The sequence below is a fragment of the Mus caroli genome, unplaced genomic scaffold (genome assembly GCF_978045245.1).
Source record: "Mus caroli unplaced genomic scaffold, Mus_caroli_1 scaffold_2, whole genome shotgun sequence".
Taxonomy (NCBI): domain Eukaryota; kingdom Metazoa; phylum Chordata; class Mammalia; order Rodentia; family Muridae; genus Mus; species Mus caroli.
In genome coordinates, this window is record NW_028227257.1 from 77,795,225 (window position 1) to 77,811,752 (window position 16,528).

General features: G+C 39.5%; 1 protein-coding gene across 1 annotated transcript in view; it reads left to right on the top strand.

Annotated features, from left to right (window-relative positions):
• Nucleotides 1–15,912, top strand: part of Pdhx (pyruvate dehydrogenase complex component X) — a 57,524-nt gene extending 41,612 nt beyond the window's left edge. The window contains exons 6-11 of the mRNA XM_021151849.3: nucleotides 1,737–1,911; nucleotides 3,832–3,979; nucleotides 6,789–6,847; nucleotides 8,694–8,852; nucleotides 12,867–12,931; nucleotides 14,806–15,912. Of these exons, the coding sequence (XP_021007508.1) occupies nucleotides 1,737–1,911; nucleotides 3,832–3,979; nucleotides 6,789–6,847; nucleotides 8,694–8,852; nucleotides 12,867–12,931; nucleotides 14,806–15,064 (865 nt within the window). The 3' untranslated portion in view covers nucleotides 15,065–15,912. The remainder of the gene's footprint in view (nucleotides 1–1,736; nucleotides 1,912–3,831; nucleotides 3,980–6,788; nucleotides 6,848–8,693; nucleotides 8,853–12,866; nucleotides 12,932–14,805) is intronic.
• The last annotated feature ends 616 nt before the right edge of the window (nucleotides 15,913–16,528 follow it).

Genomic DNA, 16,528 nt, shown 5'->3' on the forward strand with positions numbered 1-16,528 from the left:
CCCAGGCCCTTGTCAGAAGGCCCCAGGAGCTGTAGGTTAGGCATCTCCCAGCCCTCGTCAGAAGGCCCTAGTAGCTGTAGGTTAGGCATATCCCAGGCCCTTGTCAGAAGGCCCCCAGTAGCTGTAGGTTAGGCATATCCCAGTTCCTTGTTGAGTCATAGCATCTGCTCATCGTGCATTAATCCTTAGGTAGTCTGTTCTTAGGAGAAAGTTGCTTTCACTTTATTTGATTTGCATAACAAATCAAATAGTAGCATAGCTACTAGAAAGGTAGAAAGCACAGACTTTGCAGCCAGCTCTGAACCTCAGTGTACCCCAGTGTTTTTAACCCTGGCTGTACTCAGCTGCCTGCCTCTCCACCCTGGTCACTACACTTCTATTCTGGCCGCCTTTTTCTTAGAAACCTCATCTTGGAAGTTACTTGTTTTCTGCCTAGATAGACCTTTCTCCCAGCCCTTTGACTTGCCCTCCACACCATTCTGCGTAATGCCCAAATGCCCAGGCCTCCCCCAGCTGTTCTGTCTTCTCACTCATTGCTCTCTAGCTCATTACTTTGCTGTATTCCTTTTTAAAGATGAGATCCCATCACTCTAGTTTGTGTGACTGATGGGTGACTCCTAGAGTCGTGTGTAATGTTTTCTCTTAACACCTGGAGTGCAGTGGGTGCTTAAGACTGACTTAGATGCTGAGCTTAAGTTTTGAGTCCATGTGCGTCTAAATTAGGAGTAACAGTAACACCTCTTCCACCTGGATGCTGTGAGTTATTAACACACAGGACATTTGGTAGGCTCTTTTCTTCTCTTCCCTCCTCTTCAGTATTGGGAATCCAGAATGTTGTAACATTTCTATTGTTTTGTCAGTTTGTTTTCTAAAATATTCCAAGAACACATGTTCAGAAACACCTGTACAGGAAAGGTGCCACTACAGTGGGCTGGGCGCTCCTATGACAATCAATTAACAATCAAGACAGTAGCCCATAAACATGCCCATTGGCCAATCCAACCTGGACAGTACTTAAAGACTCTCTTCTCAGATGACTCTAGGCTAAGTAAAGTTGATAGATAACCTACAAAACTGAAGTGAGGACTTGACATATCTTATAGTCTTAGTTTTATCCCTTTGTAAACAAATGTACCTTTGTTTTACAAAGTAGTACCAAAGACAGGTCTGTAAATAGTTTATTTTTCATTCTAAATGATAATAATTTGGGAAATATTCCAATGAAAGCCATAGGGATTACGAGCTTGACACTCTCTAAATGCCATGTGAAAATTACTTGGTAAACATACAGTAAAATGTTCCAATTACTACATTATCCATCTAGCTAATGACACTTGTCTCCCAATAAGACAAGTTTACTTTTTAATAAAAATCACTATCTTTACTCGATACTGAGGTGTTATATGGATCAAATAGATTAGGCCTATCATAGAATTCTGCTTCTTATATTAACATAAGATACTAAGTAAGAGGGTTTTTTTCTCATAGAGAAAATTGTCATCTTAAATATGCCCAATAGGTTCTAATTATTAGAAATTCAAAATATTAATTGGGTTTTGAAAATTTTTGAATGGCATCAGATACCTAATAAGAATCAGAAGGCCGTCTAGGGAAAGACTTGCTTAGATTTTGTAGTCTTTGCTTGATTGTTTCTCTTCCTCACACCTCAGCATCATTTCTGAGACTGTCTGTATTACTTGTTGCTGCATGGTTATCCAGTTTCCTTTCATTTCCAGAGATGCACTCAAGTTAGTTGAGCTCAAACAGATGGGCAAGATTACTGAATCCAGACCAGCCTCAGCTCCTCCATCCTCCCTCTCAGCATCTGTGCCTCCTCAGGATACAGCCGGGCCATCTTATCCTCGTCCAATGATCCCACCAGTATCCATTCCTGGGCAACCAAATGCAGCGGTAAGGTCGTCTCAGTGAGACTGTCATGGTCTATGTACTGGCTAGTTTTGTGTCAACTTGACACAGCTGGAGTTATCACAAAGAAAGGAGCTTCAGTGGAGGAAATGCCTCTATGAGATCCAACTGCAAGGCATTTTCTCAATTAGTGATCAAGGGGGAAAGGCCCCTTGTGGGTGGGACCATCTCTGGGCTGGTAGTCTTGGTTCTTATAAGAGAGCAGACTGAGCAAGCCAGTGGAAGCAAGCCAGTAAGGAACATCTCTTCATGGCTTCTGCATCAGCTCCTGCTTCCTGACCTGCTTGAGTTCCAGTCCTGACTTGCTTTGGTGATGAACAGCAGTATGGAAGTGTAAGCTGAATAAACCCTTTCCTCCCCAACTTGCTTCTTGGTCATGATGTTTGTGCAGGAATAGAAACCCTGACTAAGACAGTCTAGATATGTGAGGAAGGAAATAAAAGCAAGTACCATGCGCTTTATAAGCACTTTTTAATCCATGTTAACCAGAGCTTAAAGCTGTAAATATAGGGAGTGCCCCTAATTGGTATTCTTATAGATTTCACAGGAGTGTGATTTGGCTTCACTTTACCACATGTATATATGCTCGAGTCTCGGCACTTCTACTTGCATGTTAGAATAATTCATAGCCTCTTTTTATGGGTATATTTGTTTTTTGTTAAAGGAATTAAGAGCTATTTAGAACTTAACCATACAACACGATACCTTTCTTCCTCAGAGACAGCCATGTTCCAGCTGTTTTGTTCTTCTGTTTAACCCATTTTTCTTCTGTGTGTCTTTAAAATAAGGGAAATAAACACACACTGCTTCCATTAGTAAAGAAGATTGTTCATTATCATGATTGGAAAGGACTGAGAACTAAGAGCTTCACATGCAGCATTTCTTTTTTTTTTTTTTTTTTTTGGTTTTTCAAGGCAGGGTTTCTCTGTATAGACCTGGCTGTCCTGGAACTCACTTTGTAGACCAGGCTGACCTCGAACTCAGAAATCCGCCTGCCTCTGCCTCCCGAGTGCTGGGATTAGAGGCGTGCGCCACCAAGCCTGGCTACATGCAACATTTCTAATGAACATTAATAGTATACTGTCTACCAAATAAAAATTTGGTGTGTCAAAGCTTCCTTAAAATAGGCTATAGAGGATTAATCAAAGTAGGAGGGAGATAAATCTTTCAAATGCTCACAGAGTATACAGAGCATGTGTTCCATGCAATCAGAACATTTTGCTAACAGAAGTGTTCTTCAAATATCATTTGTAAAAGAAAAAATAAATTATAGGGTTTTTTTTTCTTATCCTTAGAATAAAAGATGAGAACAGGAATAAGTGTAATTGGATGCACATGCCTTTACAGAAAACTTATATTAAAATCACAGGAAGATCTTTCTTATCTCATTTATAGCTTATACTTTGAATTCCTAGGAAATAAGATACTCATGATTATTTTTAAATCACAGAAATGCATGGTCATTAACCAGCTATCCCTTATGTAATATGTTGCCTAAACACACATAAGCATATATGCATTTTACATATGTACATAGTAATTTGCTTCTCCCATACTCAGCATGCCTCTGCATATGTGTGGGTACACATAGTATATATGTATACAGTGATGATAGGCTGGTTTCCTTTTAGCTACCTTAAACAGGATAACACAAAATGTCTCATTCAGAACTGAAATTTAAATTTTGCTATTTTTTTCTATAGTTGTATAAACTCAAACCAAATACTTAGACTTCTTATATTCTCCCTTTGCATAAAGAATTTTAATCATACGTTTCTTAATCTTTTATGTAATTACTAGGTCTTGTAGACTGAATTTCAGATAGGTAGTGGTTTTACATATTTTTCCATTTATGTTTTACGTTTTAATGCAAAAATTGCCTCCTTTTTTTTTCTTTTTGGGCAGGGTACATTCACTGAAATTCCTGCTAGCAATATTCGAAGAGTTATCGCTAAGAGGTTAACTGAATCAAAAAGTACTGTGCCTCATGCCTATGCTACAGCTGACTGTGACCTTGGCGCAGTTCTAAAGGTTAGGCGAGATCTGGTCAAAGGTCAGTAAAGTTGAGGTTACTACTGCAGAGTGCATGCTAATCTGATGATCATGAACTTCATTGTAAATGCACCTCGTGTAGCCTTTAATCTCACATCATAACCTGACTGTGATCCACTCTGGCTTGTTCTAGCACGGGAGAGAATGGTTTTTCCCTACATGAAATAGATTGGATATGTAACATTGAGTTAATCACGGTTTACTACTCTATATACAATAAAGATTTCTGTCCTTCCTTGCTCTCATTGAAACATCTTCTCTGCGTTATTTCCACCTGGTCATTCAGTTCATGTTCATCCACTCTGCCACACACGGAGCCTGCCAATAGTCTCATGGGGTCACACACTGCCCGGTGATTGCTTTCCTAAGCAAAAGTAGGCTGTACATTTTTTTCTCCCTTAGCTTGGGTTTTCTGGGTGGTTGGTTGGTTGGTTGGTTGGTTGACTGGCTGGTTGGTTGGTTGGTTGGTTGGTGGTTTTGATAAGGACAGATGAATGACTTGCTCAGGCTAAATGCTGATCTTGAATAGCTTGTGATAGTACTAGCTGGACAAGCAAAGGTCTTAACAAAACTCTTAACTATGAACATTAATAGTATACTGTCTACATAAAAATTTGGTGTGTCAAAGCTTCCTTAAAATAGGCTATAGAGGATTAATCAAAGTAGGAGGAAGATAAATCTTAACTGATTAAAGAGTGCATAGATTGTATGTCTTAGACGGCACTTGAATAACGTTCTTCTTTACGCACTTTTTAATTGTGTATTCATAACACATTTTCAGATTATTAAATTGAATTGTCTCTCTAAACATTTCAAAAGAAAGTCTCAGATAGGTATGGATTTTTTAGCATGAAGATCTTATTTCAACCTTACCCATCCTCTTGCTGTTTCTTGCCTTATTGCACTGGCTATAAAAACCAGAGGTGTATTCCTGTGTGTTCTGTATTTTAGGTAGGGAAAAACATTCAATCTGTAGCATTTACAGTAAGTTTTTTATAGATCTTTTTCAGGTTGAGGAAATTCCCATTCTCTGATTCTGAGAATTTTTAGCATGTTTAAATGCTGAATTTTTTTCAAAAAGTTGTTTGTTTGTTTTCATCTTGGTTAAAATGACAAATTACATTAGTTGGATATCAATTGTTCAATCAACCTGATATTCCTCATACAAAGCTTTTTCATGTAGTTTGGTTTTATTAACATTTCATTAAGATTCTTTATATTGGATGAGTGCTAGTGGACTCAGGAGGCTGAGACAGAGGATTGCAAGTCCCAGGCAGGTCTGAACTATGTATAATTGCATGGGTACCCATAAGAAATTTCTGCTATCTTTCCTTGAGTTCGTTCATGTTCCAGGTGTTTGTCTTCAGTTCTTATAGAAGAGTTAGTTAGGAAATGTGTCTTACTCCTATATGCTATAGAATGTTTAGTACAATAGGGTTCTCTCTTTAATGTTGATAGAGTTTAAGAGTGAAACTCTTTATGTCTGGAATTTTAATTGATACTTGGGGTTTAGTTGATTGATTAGTTGGTTGGTTAGCTGATTGGTTGGATGTTCTGGTAAGTTCTGTCCTTTGTAGCCCACAGAAATTCATGATCATCCTATCCCTGCTCTCCAGGTGTACATTACCATATTCAGTTTTTTAATTATGTATGTGTTAATTACTACTACTAGGACTTGAAATTTCCCATAGTAAGGAATTTTTATTTAAAAAGTACTTGAGATGAAGTGACCTTTGCATACATTAGATTTGAGAGGTCTTGCTTTGGAGGTAGGGAGCATCTTATGTATGCAACTGAATGTATGGTCCTGAAGCTCTGAGTATGTAAGGTTAGAAATAGAATTTTGGAGGTATGGTAACGTCTTCTAGATGGCATCAGAATCACCAGTCTTCCAGTTCCCGTCTGGGTTGCAGGAACATGGAGAGAGGGGCCCAACAGTAAATGAGTAGACAGGAGAAGAAAACTGGATGAGTCTGGGCAACCAAGAAAGCCAGTGAATATAAGTATGGAAAGGAAGAAAGTGAGGAAGGGCAGGGTGCTTCTTCAGGCTGCAGTACGAAGAGAACAGACTTTTAGGTAAGGTGATGGACTTGGGTGCTGCCAGAGGCTGGCATACGGCTACTGTGGCACTGAGCTAAAAAGTAGCTCACATTTAGTGACCCTGTTTAATATTTAAAGGTGCTTGTCTTAAATTCTTTTTTCATACACTCTGTTAGATAAAGGGGAAGTTTAAGCACTCTTTACAAATACAGTCATCTATTTGATATATTTACATACTCTACTCTTCTAATATTATCAATGTATTATAAAATGTGCACAGAACAGAGACATTTGAAAATGAAGAAGACCGACCAGCACACAAGTACAGAGATTGTTTGCCCTTTAGAGCCATGGTAGTTGGGACTTCTCTTCCGTCATAGTTGTGCTGTGCTCTTCCAGTTCATGTGCATGATTGCTGAATGCCTTCACAAAATGCTAATCAGGGCTTAGAAGTGAACTTTTTGATGGAAGAATCCTGAAAATTGAATGCAAGGCCTGAGCATGGTAAGCACAGGTTACCTGTAGACTGTACTCCACCCTACAAGTAAACTGTGTGCTCTCCCTTAGCCCTGTGCGTAGCATTTCATGCAATCCACATTTTGCTAAGCAAGGAAATGTGTTTCACAAAGCAAACAGACTTGTTTTTCATCACTGTGTGCCATACTTTTCCATACTCTACAAGTTTGATATCACAAGGGCCAGTGTTAAAGTATTACAAATACTGGTTTTAATATTAATAATTAATTAATAATAACTTATTCTTTTTTCAGATGACATTAAAGTCTCAGTAAATGACTTTATCATCAGAGCAGCAGCTGTTACTCTTAAAGTAAGTGGCCAAACCAAAATAATTGTGCCTTTTAAGTGTCTCTTGGCTTAAAATGTGAATAATTTTGTTGCTAAAATATTGTGTTATTTAGTTTAGTTGCTTTACAGGTAAGGAAACTGAGGATCAAAAGAGTTCCCAAAGTAATTGTAGCAGAATGAAGAGCATCTGTACAGTCCACACTATTTGATCCCTTGTCCTTGGAGAAGGGCCAGCCAGCACTGGAGATGAGGGGTGGTCAGCAGAAGCCTGCATCACCTCTACTGCTGCTTCACAGTTACCCAGGGCCTGGTCAAAATGAATTCTGGCTCTCTTCTCTTTATTTTTATCCAGCCACACTTTTAAGTAATTAATAGGGGTTTACACAGTTTCCTAGTAAAAATAACTAGATCTAGTTGATTTTGGTGCTTTCTCCTTTACTTTGTAGATATTGCTTTGTGCCTGAATTTGCAGTCTTCTCTTCATTTTTAAAACATCTAGTTCCCAGAAAGTTGCTCCTCTCATGCAGGTTCCCAATTATCTAAGCCCAGAGCCTCTGGCTGCTGTGGTTGTCCATGTTGATGTTGCCTGAGGTGCTCTAAGCGCCACCTAGCTTGTATTGTTGCCAGCTTGTTTTCCCCAGTCAGTTATTATATGTTTCTTCCTTTCCTTAGGTCTGCGTGGTTAGAAAACTTGAGTATGGAATTCATCTTAATAATTCCTTAAAAGGGTTAAGAGTTTGAATATTGTTTTGAATCCAACTTAGATCATCTTCCATGGGTCTTCATTATGTATTCATTAATTAAATGTCATTCCAAAATAGTCTTCCTTGTGGGGGTTTGGTGTGTTTTATATATGGGCTTGTACATGTGCGTGTGCGTGTGTGTGTGTACTCGAGCATGCTCCTGCACTGGAGAAGAGGGCTTCAGGCAGCTGTGAGTTGCCTAATGCAGATGCTGGGAATCAAGCATTGATCCTCTACAAGAGTAGTGCATGCTTTCAACCTGGCACTCCTCTAGCCCCCTGTTCTTTGTATTGAAGAACTTGGGATCTGTTGAGGATCTTTTAACATTGTGGCATTGTTGTGAATGAACAGTTACTGAGAAATTATAATAATAACTGGCTGATTCCGAGGTAAAAGAATAAAACAATCTAGATAGAATGAAAATATCATCTTCATAGTGCAGAAGTGACATGAGAGTGACATGAGAGAGGCAAAACAGAATCAGGCTGTGCTTCCCATTGTTAAGTGACGTCCCTGGACTCTTGGTCTTACTCTGCAGAAAGCACAGAATTTCTGAGAAGATGAATTGGCTTTTGGTTTCTGTGTTCAGCCCCAGATTTGCCCTGTGATATTTGGCAACATCAATATACACCATTTAGCCATTTTGAATGTTCTTTTCGTTCTTCAGGGTAGTTCTCTCTCTAAGTCTGTACCTGTGTGTGTAATGTCTATCTCCTGTTTGTGATGCTTGGGAAATTGATTTTAAATAGAAGACTCATTTACTGAGGGCTTGTTAATACGTATTTCAGAGTTGTGCTAAAAAAGTTGAGTTTTCATGCCAAAGGAAAGTGGTTGAGTGTCACTACTGTTTTCTGCTACACTGTCCCCTTCAAGTTCCTATTGAAGTTCATATAGTTCAAAACATGTTCAATACCATCAGAATTTTCTTAGTCATGCATACTGCTGAACAGTGTTTTGTTTTTCCCAAATATGAACAGTAATCAATGTTCATTTTTTTTTCCCAAACCAAAGTTTTATGTATTTCCTTCTCTGTAGCTGTATTCACATCAACAATAGTGTAAGTCACATTTCTCTGACTATGGTCTCAGGCTGCTTTCTTCATAGCATGTGTTTTCCTGCTTACAGCAAATGCCTGGGGTTAATGTCACCTGGGATGGAGAAGGCCCAAAGCAGCTGCCCTCTGTTGACATTTCAGTGGCTGTGGCAACAGATAAAGGTTTAATTACACCAATCATAAAAGATGCAGCCGCTAAGGGCATTCAGGAGATCGCTGACTCTGTAAAGGTATGTGTCCAGAAGACTGCCTTCAAACTGTTGACTGTACTTTCATCTTAGCACCTGCTTGAGAGCCTGTGAGGAGGGTAGGGTGTGTGTGTGGGGGGGGTGATCTCAGGTACTTATTAAGGTTTTCAGTTTTTATCAAGGCACCTGTAAGAATATTAAATGTTTTAAAATTCTAAAATTAATATGCATGTAAATTAGAGGTCAGCTTCATTCATGTTCTGGGCAAAAGCTTAATTTCCAAAGTCCAAAATTCAGTCTTAAAAATTGTCTTAGTTAGAGTTTCTATTTGCTGTGACCAAACACCATGACCTAAAAGCAAGCTGGAGAGGAAAGGGTTTATTTTATTTGGGTTACACTTCCACAGCACTGTTCATCATTGAAGAAAATAAGAACAGGAGTTCAAACAGGAAAGGATCCTTGAGGCAGAAGATGGTACAAAGACCGTGGAGGGTGCTGCTTACTGGCTTGCTTCCCATGGCTTGCTCAACCTGCTTTCTTATAGAATTTAGGACCACCAGCTCAGGGACAGCACCATCCACAATGAGCTGGCCCTCCCCCATCAATAACTGATTAGGAAAATGCCTTAGAACTGGATCTTATAGAGGCATTGTCTAAATTAAGGTTCCTTAACTCTAGTGTGTATGTCATGCTGACATAAGACTAGCCATCCTGGTGTTATTTCAAGTAGATTTTAAAGTTGTAAATTAAGACCACTGAAAGTAATTAACATTCCCAAAAGTTTCCTGAATCTATTGAAAAGCAATTTTTGAAGTTCCAGTATGAAGGCTTCTGTTGTTGTCCCTAGCACATAACCACACTACAAGGTAGGGATGCATACCAGTCAACTTTGACAGCCGCTGTAATTCCCAAGACCAATTTTTTTTTTTTTTTTGGCAGAAGTATCACACTAAAGTGTTTGTATTGAAACTTTAATATCTTTAAAGATTAAAATGCAACAGTTTTTCCTTAATTGAAAGGTTGTACTAATTAGGTCAGTTAAAATAATCTGTTTTTTTCTGGGATTTAACATAAGTCATTTTTTTTGGCCCACAAAGGATAACAAGCCGGAAAACACTCTGTATATACTTTTCCTGTACATACAGACCTGTGCAGAGCTCAGTTTATGAATCAGGCACATTACAAGTTTAACATAACAATAAAGTAGAACAGTTAATAACACTGCAGTGTAGTAAAACTGCCAGCGTCGTTACTCCTGCCCATTGGAAACATAGTTAAGCACAGCAGGGATTAGGTGAGCGTGAGCACTTTGGTGATGCCGGGAGAGTTGATCTGCTGGAGAGAGCTGCTCCGTGTCTATGGGTTGGAAGTGTGTACAGCTTGAGAAAGCTGGACCAGGAGGTAGTGCGTCCTTTCATCAGGCTATTCAGGAAGAGCATGTAATTTCAAACTTACTATTCATATCTAGAGTTTTCCATTAAATATTGTTAGCCTGGGGTTGACCACAGAGTAACTGAAACACCACAAAGTAAAGCTACAGGTTCAAGGGACAGTTCATGAATTTTATATGTCAAGGATTTTTAGCACCATTGAGAAACATGGGCTTCAGTGTTGCAAAGGTGAAAGGAGACTAAGTGTTGAGGTAACAATTTAAAAATGTTAGGTGGAAGTCACTGATCTGTAGAGCAAGGATTTTCTAATCTTGGTGTGCATTAACTTTTAACTATTACAGGTTTCAATGGTTCTGAGCAGTTCTTACTATTGTAACACGGCATCATTAAAATAGCAATGCTAGCATTCTCTGATCCTTGCATGTGAAAGAACCTTGGTTTAAGAGATGAGGAAGCAGTCCCCGCAGCCTCCTGGAACCTTTCGGGTTTGTTGAATACTACTAGCTCAGGGTCCTGCTGCCCTAGCCCAGACCAGCATGCCACTCTGAGTCTTTGGGGTGCCAGGCATAAACTGGGTTCTGTGTTTAATCTCAGTGGCCATGGTGCGTCAGCTGCTTGCTGCTCTTCTTTTGGTAGTAAGTATACTTACTCCTCTGTGCTTTCTCCCTCCAGGAAAGCAAGCAATTTCCCCATTTTAGAAGAAAGTCCCTATACAGTGGCCATTTGTTATCATTTGTACACAGAGATTTTATACTGTGTCTTACTCAAAAGTGAAATGCTTTGAACAGTGTTTGAACAGAAAAACAGAGTGATTTTAATTTTAGAAGTAAAGTCATTTTGTGACTATATAGACTAATATGTCTATCTCTTAAATGAATGTTTTGTGAACTTGTTAAAGAATTCTTAAGGCATTTGCATAACAGTAACAACAGTGGCTGTAATGAACACGAGCAGGCATCCAATGTATCAGCTGTTTGTTTCTTTATTTGTTTGAAAGAGGTCTGTCTATGTAGTCCTGGATGTCTTAGAATTTGATTTGTAGGCCAGGCTGACCTCAAGCTCACTGAGATCTCCCTACTTCTGCCTCCCAAGTGTTGGGACTAACAGTGTGTACATCACCATCAAGATGCTAGCCCTGTGTGTTAGCTTTTGCATTAAGCCAATCATATATATTAGGTCTTTTCAGTCCTCTTTAAAGATACCCTATCAAAGACAAAATAATAATTTCATGGAATTGATAAACTGATAAGGAAAACACTTAAGTAATTTGTGTAAACTTTGTACTGTTTAGTGATAGAGCTCTTGTTCGGCCCTGTCAACTGGACTCTGTAGAGTATAGAGCCTGTGCAACAGCTAAGCATTACAGTTCTCACTGAGTAGTTTGTGGTAAGAGTGAGGCTGTTCCTCTAAATCAGTCATGTTTTCTAAAACATCAAACAAAACCCCATATTCCATATTTAAGGAATGAACAGGTGGAGGATAGCTGCAGAGTTAACAGACCCCACATGGGGCAGTGACTTGTTTGGGGACAAAGAAGAAAAGGAATGGAGCTATGCAGCTGTGCTGCTCTGGTGGCACACAGATCTTGTAGGTCAGATTAAGATGACTGAGGCAAAGTTAAGAACAGAGAGGTCTGAGTTACCAGTCATCCACTGAAGATGCAGTAAAGGCCTTGCAGGATTGTGAGATCGGGCCTTCAGGCAGCCAGTGAACACGCTGTGAGGAGACTAATACTCGGGCTGGCCAGAGGGGAAACAGTTTTGCAGTGGGGCCTGGGTCTTTGCCTAAGATTTATGCTTGCAATGCAGTTTCTCCTGGAGCCTTGTTTGGCTGCCTCCTTCTCAGTGTTGTGTCTCAGTTCCAGCGCTACCTTCACAGGCCTTCGGTATCTCCCATGGCTTATGCATTTCCCTATCCCGTGTTCTCAGGATATCCCTTGTTGCCTCACTCTCAAAGTAACTAGTTCATTTCTCTGTCCTTTGTTCTATCTGATGTTAACTTCCTTGTTCATTGACATGCATCCAATTCTAGGAGTGCCTTGGAATGCACTAATTGTTCAGAGAATTTGTATTTTTAGTAAAACTTGCTGGTAAAATCTGTGGACCCCTGGCTAAGTCATTTCTTGACCCTTAGTAATCCCAAATATGTCATTGTTGGGTTAAAGGCAAGTCACAGCCGAAATCAAATCTGCAAAACATTGTCATGACATCATTTACATGTATTTTATAGAGAGAGTTACTATATACATTATATATTATATTAATTTTACCATATATGTAATTGTATTTATATATAATAGCAAACTCTAGGTCTTGTGTTACATTTATTTCTTCATTAAAACGCATGGTTATCCTTATAATTGATGCAATACTGCAATTTCTTCAAAACCTACTGGATTGACCTCCTTTAAGCCTCATAAGGAAAAGTATACAGTGTTGTGCAGAGGGCATGGAACCACTGCACAGCATTGGTGCATGGCAAACCAAGAGCTCCAGAGTTTTTCAGGGAACTTTGTAGTGCCTTAACTTCTTAGATCTCCTGTTCTCGAGCTTCCTGTAACTAGTTGGAACATACCTAGCACCTAGCCTGAGCTCCAGCCGAGGGTGTGCTGTAAGTTGACTCTGACATGACTGTGTCGTGTTGCTGTACTCTGTCCTTTCCTCAGGTTCTGTCAAAGAAAGCACGGGATGGGAAATTGATGCCAGAGGAGTACCAAGGAGGATCTTTTAGGTAAGATTTAAGTTCTTAATTGTCAGAAGCATCAAGCGAGTAGTCCATGTGAACCTTTTCCCATGTATTTGTTGAAGACATTTTTAAAATACAGCCTGAGTATAATGCACCTTCACTTAGACAGCAGCAGGACATGAGAGGTCTTGTTCTTAGTAGCCAGGCCTTCCTACCACAGCTAGCGGAGCCTATTGGTTTTGAAATGAGCATTCTTTTTATTAACTTTTAGCTATCCTAAAATGACATCCACATTCTTAAGCTTTTATTTTTTATTTATTTATAAACAAACCTCAGCCATTTCCTTTCTTGTCATTAGTAGTAGTAGTAGTATTTTATTATTATGCTAAATAATCTCTGTTAACGTATCCATGTTGGTCTTAATCCCCATAGGGTAGGTATTACGGTCCTTTCTGGCACATGTTTGCCATTGTCTCATGGGGCCCATTTTTGGTGTGTGGTCCTAGAAATGGAATTCCTGGGTTCAAAGCTTTGACGGATTTTGCCAAAGAGTTTTCCAGCATGGTTGCACTGATTTTCACTTCTCTCGTCATTGCATGGGGTCCCAGTGCTGTGTTCTTGATGGCATTTTAATAGGCTTCAAATTTGACCCTAGCTTGGCGTTTTGTGATTAGGTGCATGCCAAGGAATAGTACTGGACACCTTTTTAGTCCATCAGTTTTCTGGTTGTCTGGTAGTTCATCAGATGAAGGCATTGTTAAAGTCTGGCATCTGCTCTGTAAAGCCAATGTGTAAGCCTTAGTAGCATGTTCAGATGCACAACCCCTTTAGGATGCATATACAGGTGGCTCCTGACCCCTCCTGACCGCCTCTGCTCTCCTGCTGATGTTTTAATGGACAGAAACTCTGCAAATGAATTTCTTTGTGCCTGAGTTTTTCCTCCTGGTTGGTGATATCTGTCCTTTGTCAGGAGCTCTGGCCTCTCCTGTGAAGATCTTCTGGGTTGTCATGGGAGGCAGTGCCATTCTCTTTTTCTAAAATAGGTTGCCATGTGCTGTAAAGTAGAAATCCTGGATCTTTCTTTCCCATAAAAACCATGAAATCAGCCCAGAACTGTACTGGAAGGTTTCTCCCCGTAGCAAGGGGAAGGTGACATGGCTGTCTTACTCAGCTTCCGTGCCAAAGTTTACATTGTGTCTGGCCCTTGCTCAGTGAGCACTGAAACCCAGCTGTTTGTAAGGAGATGTTTGTAAGATGTTTGTAAGGAGCCCTTCCAGCTTTGTTCACACTCAGGATTAGCTTTTCTGGCTCCACATAGTCCAACAAATTGTAGAGTTCATTTGTTTTTCACACAGAGACACACAGCTTATGCTTCGCTAAGGTTTTGATTGGGATTCTGCATTCAGTTTGGCAACTCAACTGTTGTTAACTGTTTCTGAGGGCTTCAGTTTCTTTCATTTGTCTTATACCTTCATAGCAGTCATAGATTTTCTTTAAATCTCCTACCTAGTATCTGTCTTTTGGCATTATGCTAAATGATACTATTTTCAGGTTTCATAGTTAAATGTTAATAAATAAAATATAATTATCTTGACCTTTTACCTAGCAACATAAGTTCACTTACTGAGTTTCTGTGTAGAACTGTAGTATTTCATCATGAGTTCATCTGTAAACCCTAAGAGCTGCATTTCTTGTCCTCACTAGTCACACCTTCCATTTCCTTTCTGGCAATATGTCACTGACGAGGAAGGACCTCCAGTTGAGTACTCCCTGTTTGATAATAGGATATTTATATATGTATGTGTGCTGATCGACATGTTCTTTGGCCTTTGAGTGGCATAGCATAAGGTTCAGTAATAAAGTCTGTATACCTAATTCAGACCACACCACCTTCAGCAGTGTTTTTCTCTCCTCTCTAGTATTTCCAACTTGGGGATGTTTGGCATCGATGAGTTCACTGCAGTGATTAACCCTCCTCAGGCCTGTATCTTGGCAGTTGGGAGATTCCGCCCAGTGCTGAAGCTGACTGAGGATGAAGAGGGGAACCCTCAACTGCAGCAGCACCAGCTTATAACTGTCACAATGTCAAGTGACAGCCGAGTGGTTGATGATGAACTAGCTACCAGGTTTCTTGAAACTTTCAAAGCAAATCTAGAGAATCCCATGCGACTTGGGTAGCCTTCAGAGACGAGGCGCTTGATTGGGTGTTCAGTATGGAGTAGATGAAGTGCATATTTATTTAAGGCGAAAGCTTTGACCTGAGCTGTCTTCCTCTCCCCTGTACATGTACTGTAGAAATGTGTGATGACAAACGGACTAATAAAGAACATTTGGTTGGTCAGATCCACTTTTAACCTCTGGTGCTGTACAGAAGGCATTAAACTGATGTAAACTACATCCTATGTTTGGTTCATTTGAAATTTTGGAATAATTGTGAATGTATGATATTGTAAAATTTTTAAAAATATATAGAACTGTCACTTAATCATATTGAAGTTATAACTGGGCTTCAAAGAGATGTCTGTCTATATTGGGGCCTCTCATTTTTTATAAGCTCTTGATATACTTGAACAGTTTAATATGTACAGTTAGTTTACTCTGGATTAGTATATAAGTACATTTTATTAGGGGTTGTGACAACATTATTAAACTTTTGTGTATATAAAGCCAGGTGTCTTAGCTAGATATATTTCCAGTCTTACTTTTAACTTCTTTGACACTGTGAAGCTCTAAGGATACAATAGGAATGAAGACAGAGGAAGAAAAACTAAAGAGTCGTTTGTTCAGAGTCCTGACCTTATAAAGTTGGGGGAGCAGCTGGGTTTGTACCTATAACCTCAGCTTTTGAGAGAGACTGAGAAAGGAGGCCCGCTTTGAGGCTAGCTGGCTGCGTGGTGAGGCCCTGTCTCACAGAGGCCGGGCGATTGTTTTTCTGGAAAAGCTGCAGTTGGTCTCAAATTGAGCAGCGAGCACTTCACTTCCATGCTGAGTTGGAATCTAATGAAATAAATTCTCTTAGCACACGTTGTAAATTTGTATTGTTTTAAATACAGTATTGTTTGCTGAAGCATTGTAATCAAGTTTGTATTGTACAGTCAAATGTAAGAAAATAAAAAAATTCTAGTCTACTTTAATATGACATGCAAAATAGAAGAGTGGCAAACAAGCTTACCATGGTGGTTTGCGCCTATAATCTTAGTACTTGGAAGACTAAGGCAGGGTTCCCATGAGTTCAAGGCTAGCCAGAGCTACAGAGTGAGATCCTGTTTCACAAGAGAAGAGACCTAGGAAGGAGAACAGATGGGAAGTAGTGCTCATCTACTCCATCAGCTGAACCAAATTGTCCCTCATTATCAGTAACATTAGAACTGCTGCTTTCTGTTGGCAGCTCTGGCAAGATAACGATATTTAAATGAGATGGTAATGAATGGTAATTTAATTCACCATTCGCAGAAAGTTTCTCCTTAGTGTCAGTTGACATAAATCACCAGAAGAAAGACTCCATGGTACAAGTTGTATTGAGTATGACATGATGAACTATAGCCCCAACAAAGGAGCCTTCAAAAATAATTAGTGCCCCAGTATATCTCTTGTTAAGAAAAATATTTAATTCAGTTATTCGGTTTTAACAAGCCATTTTAA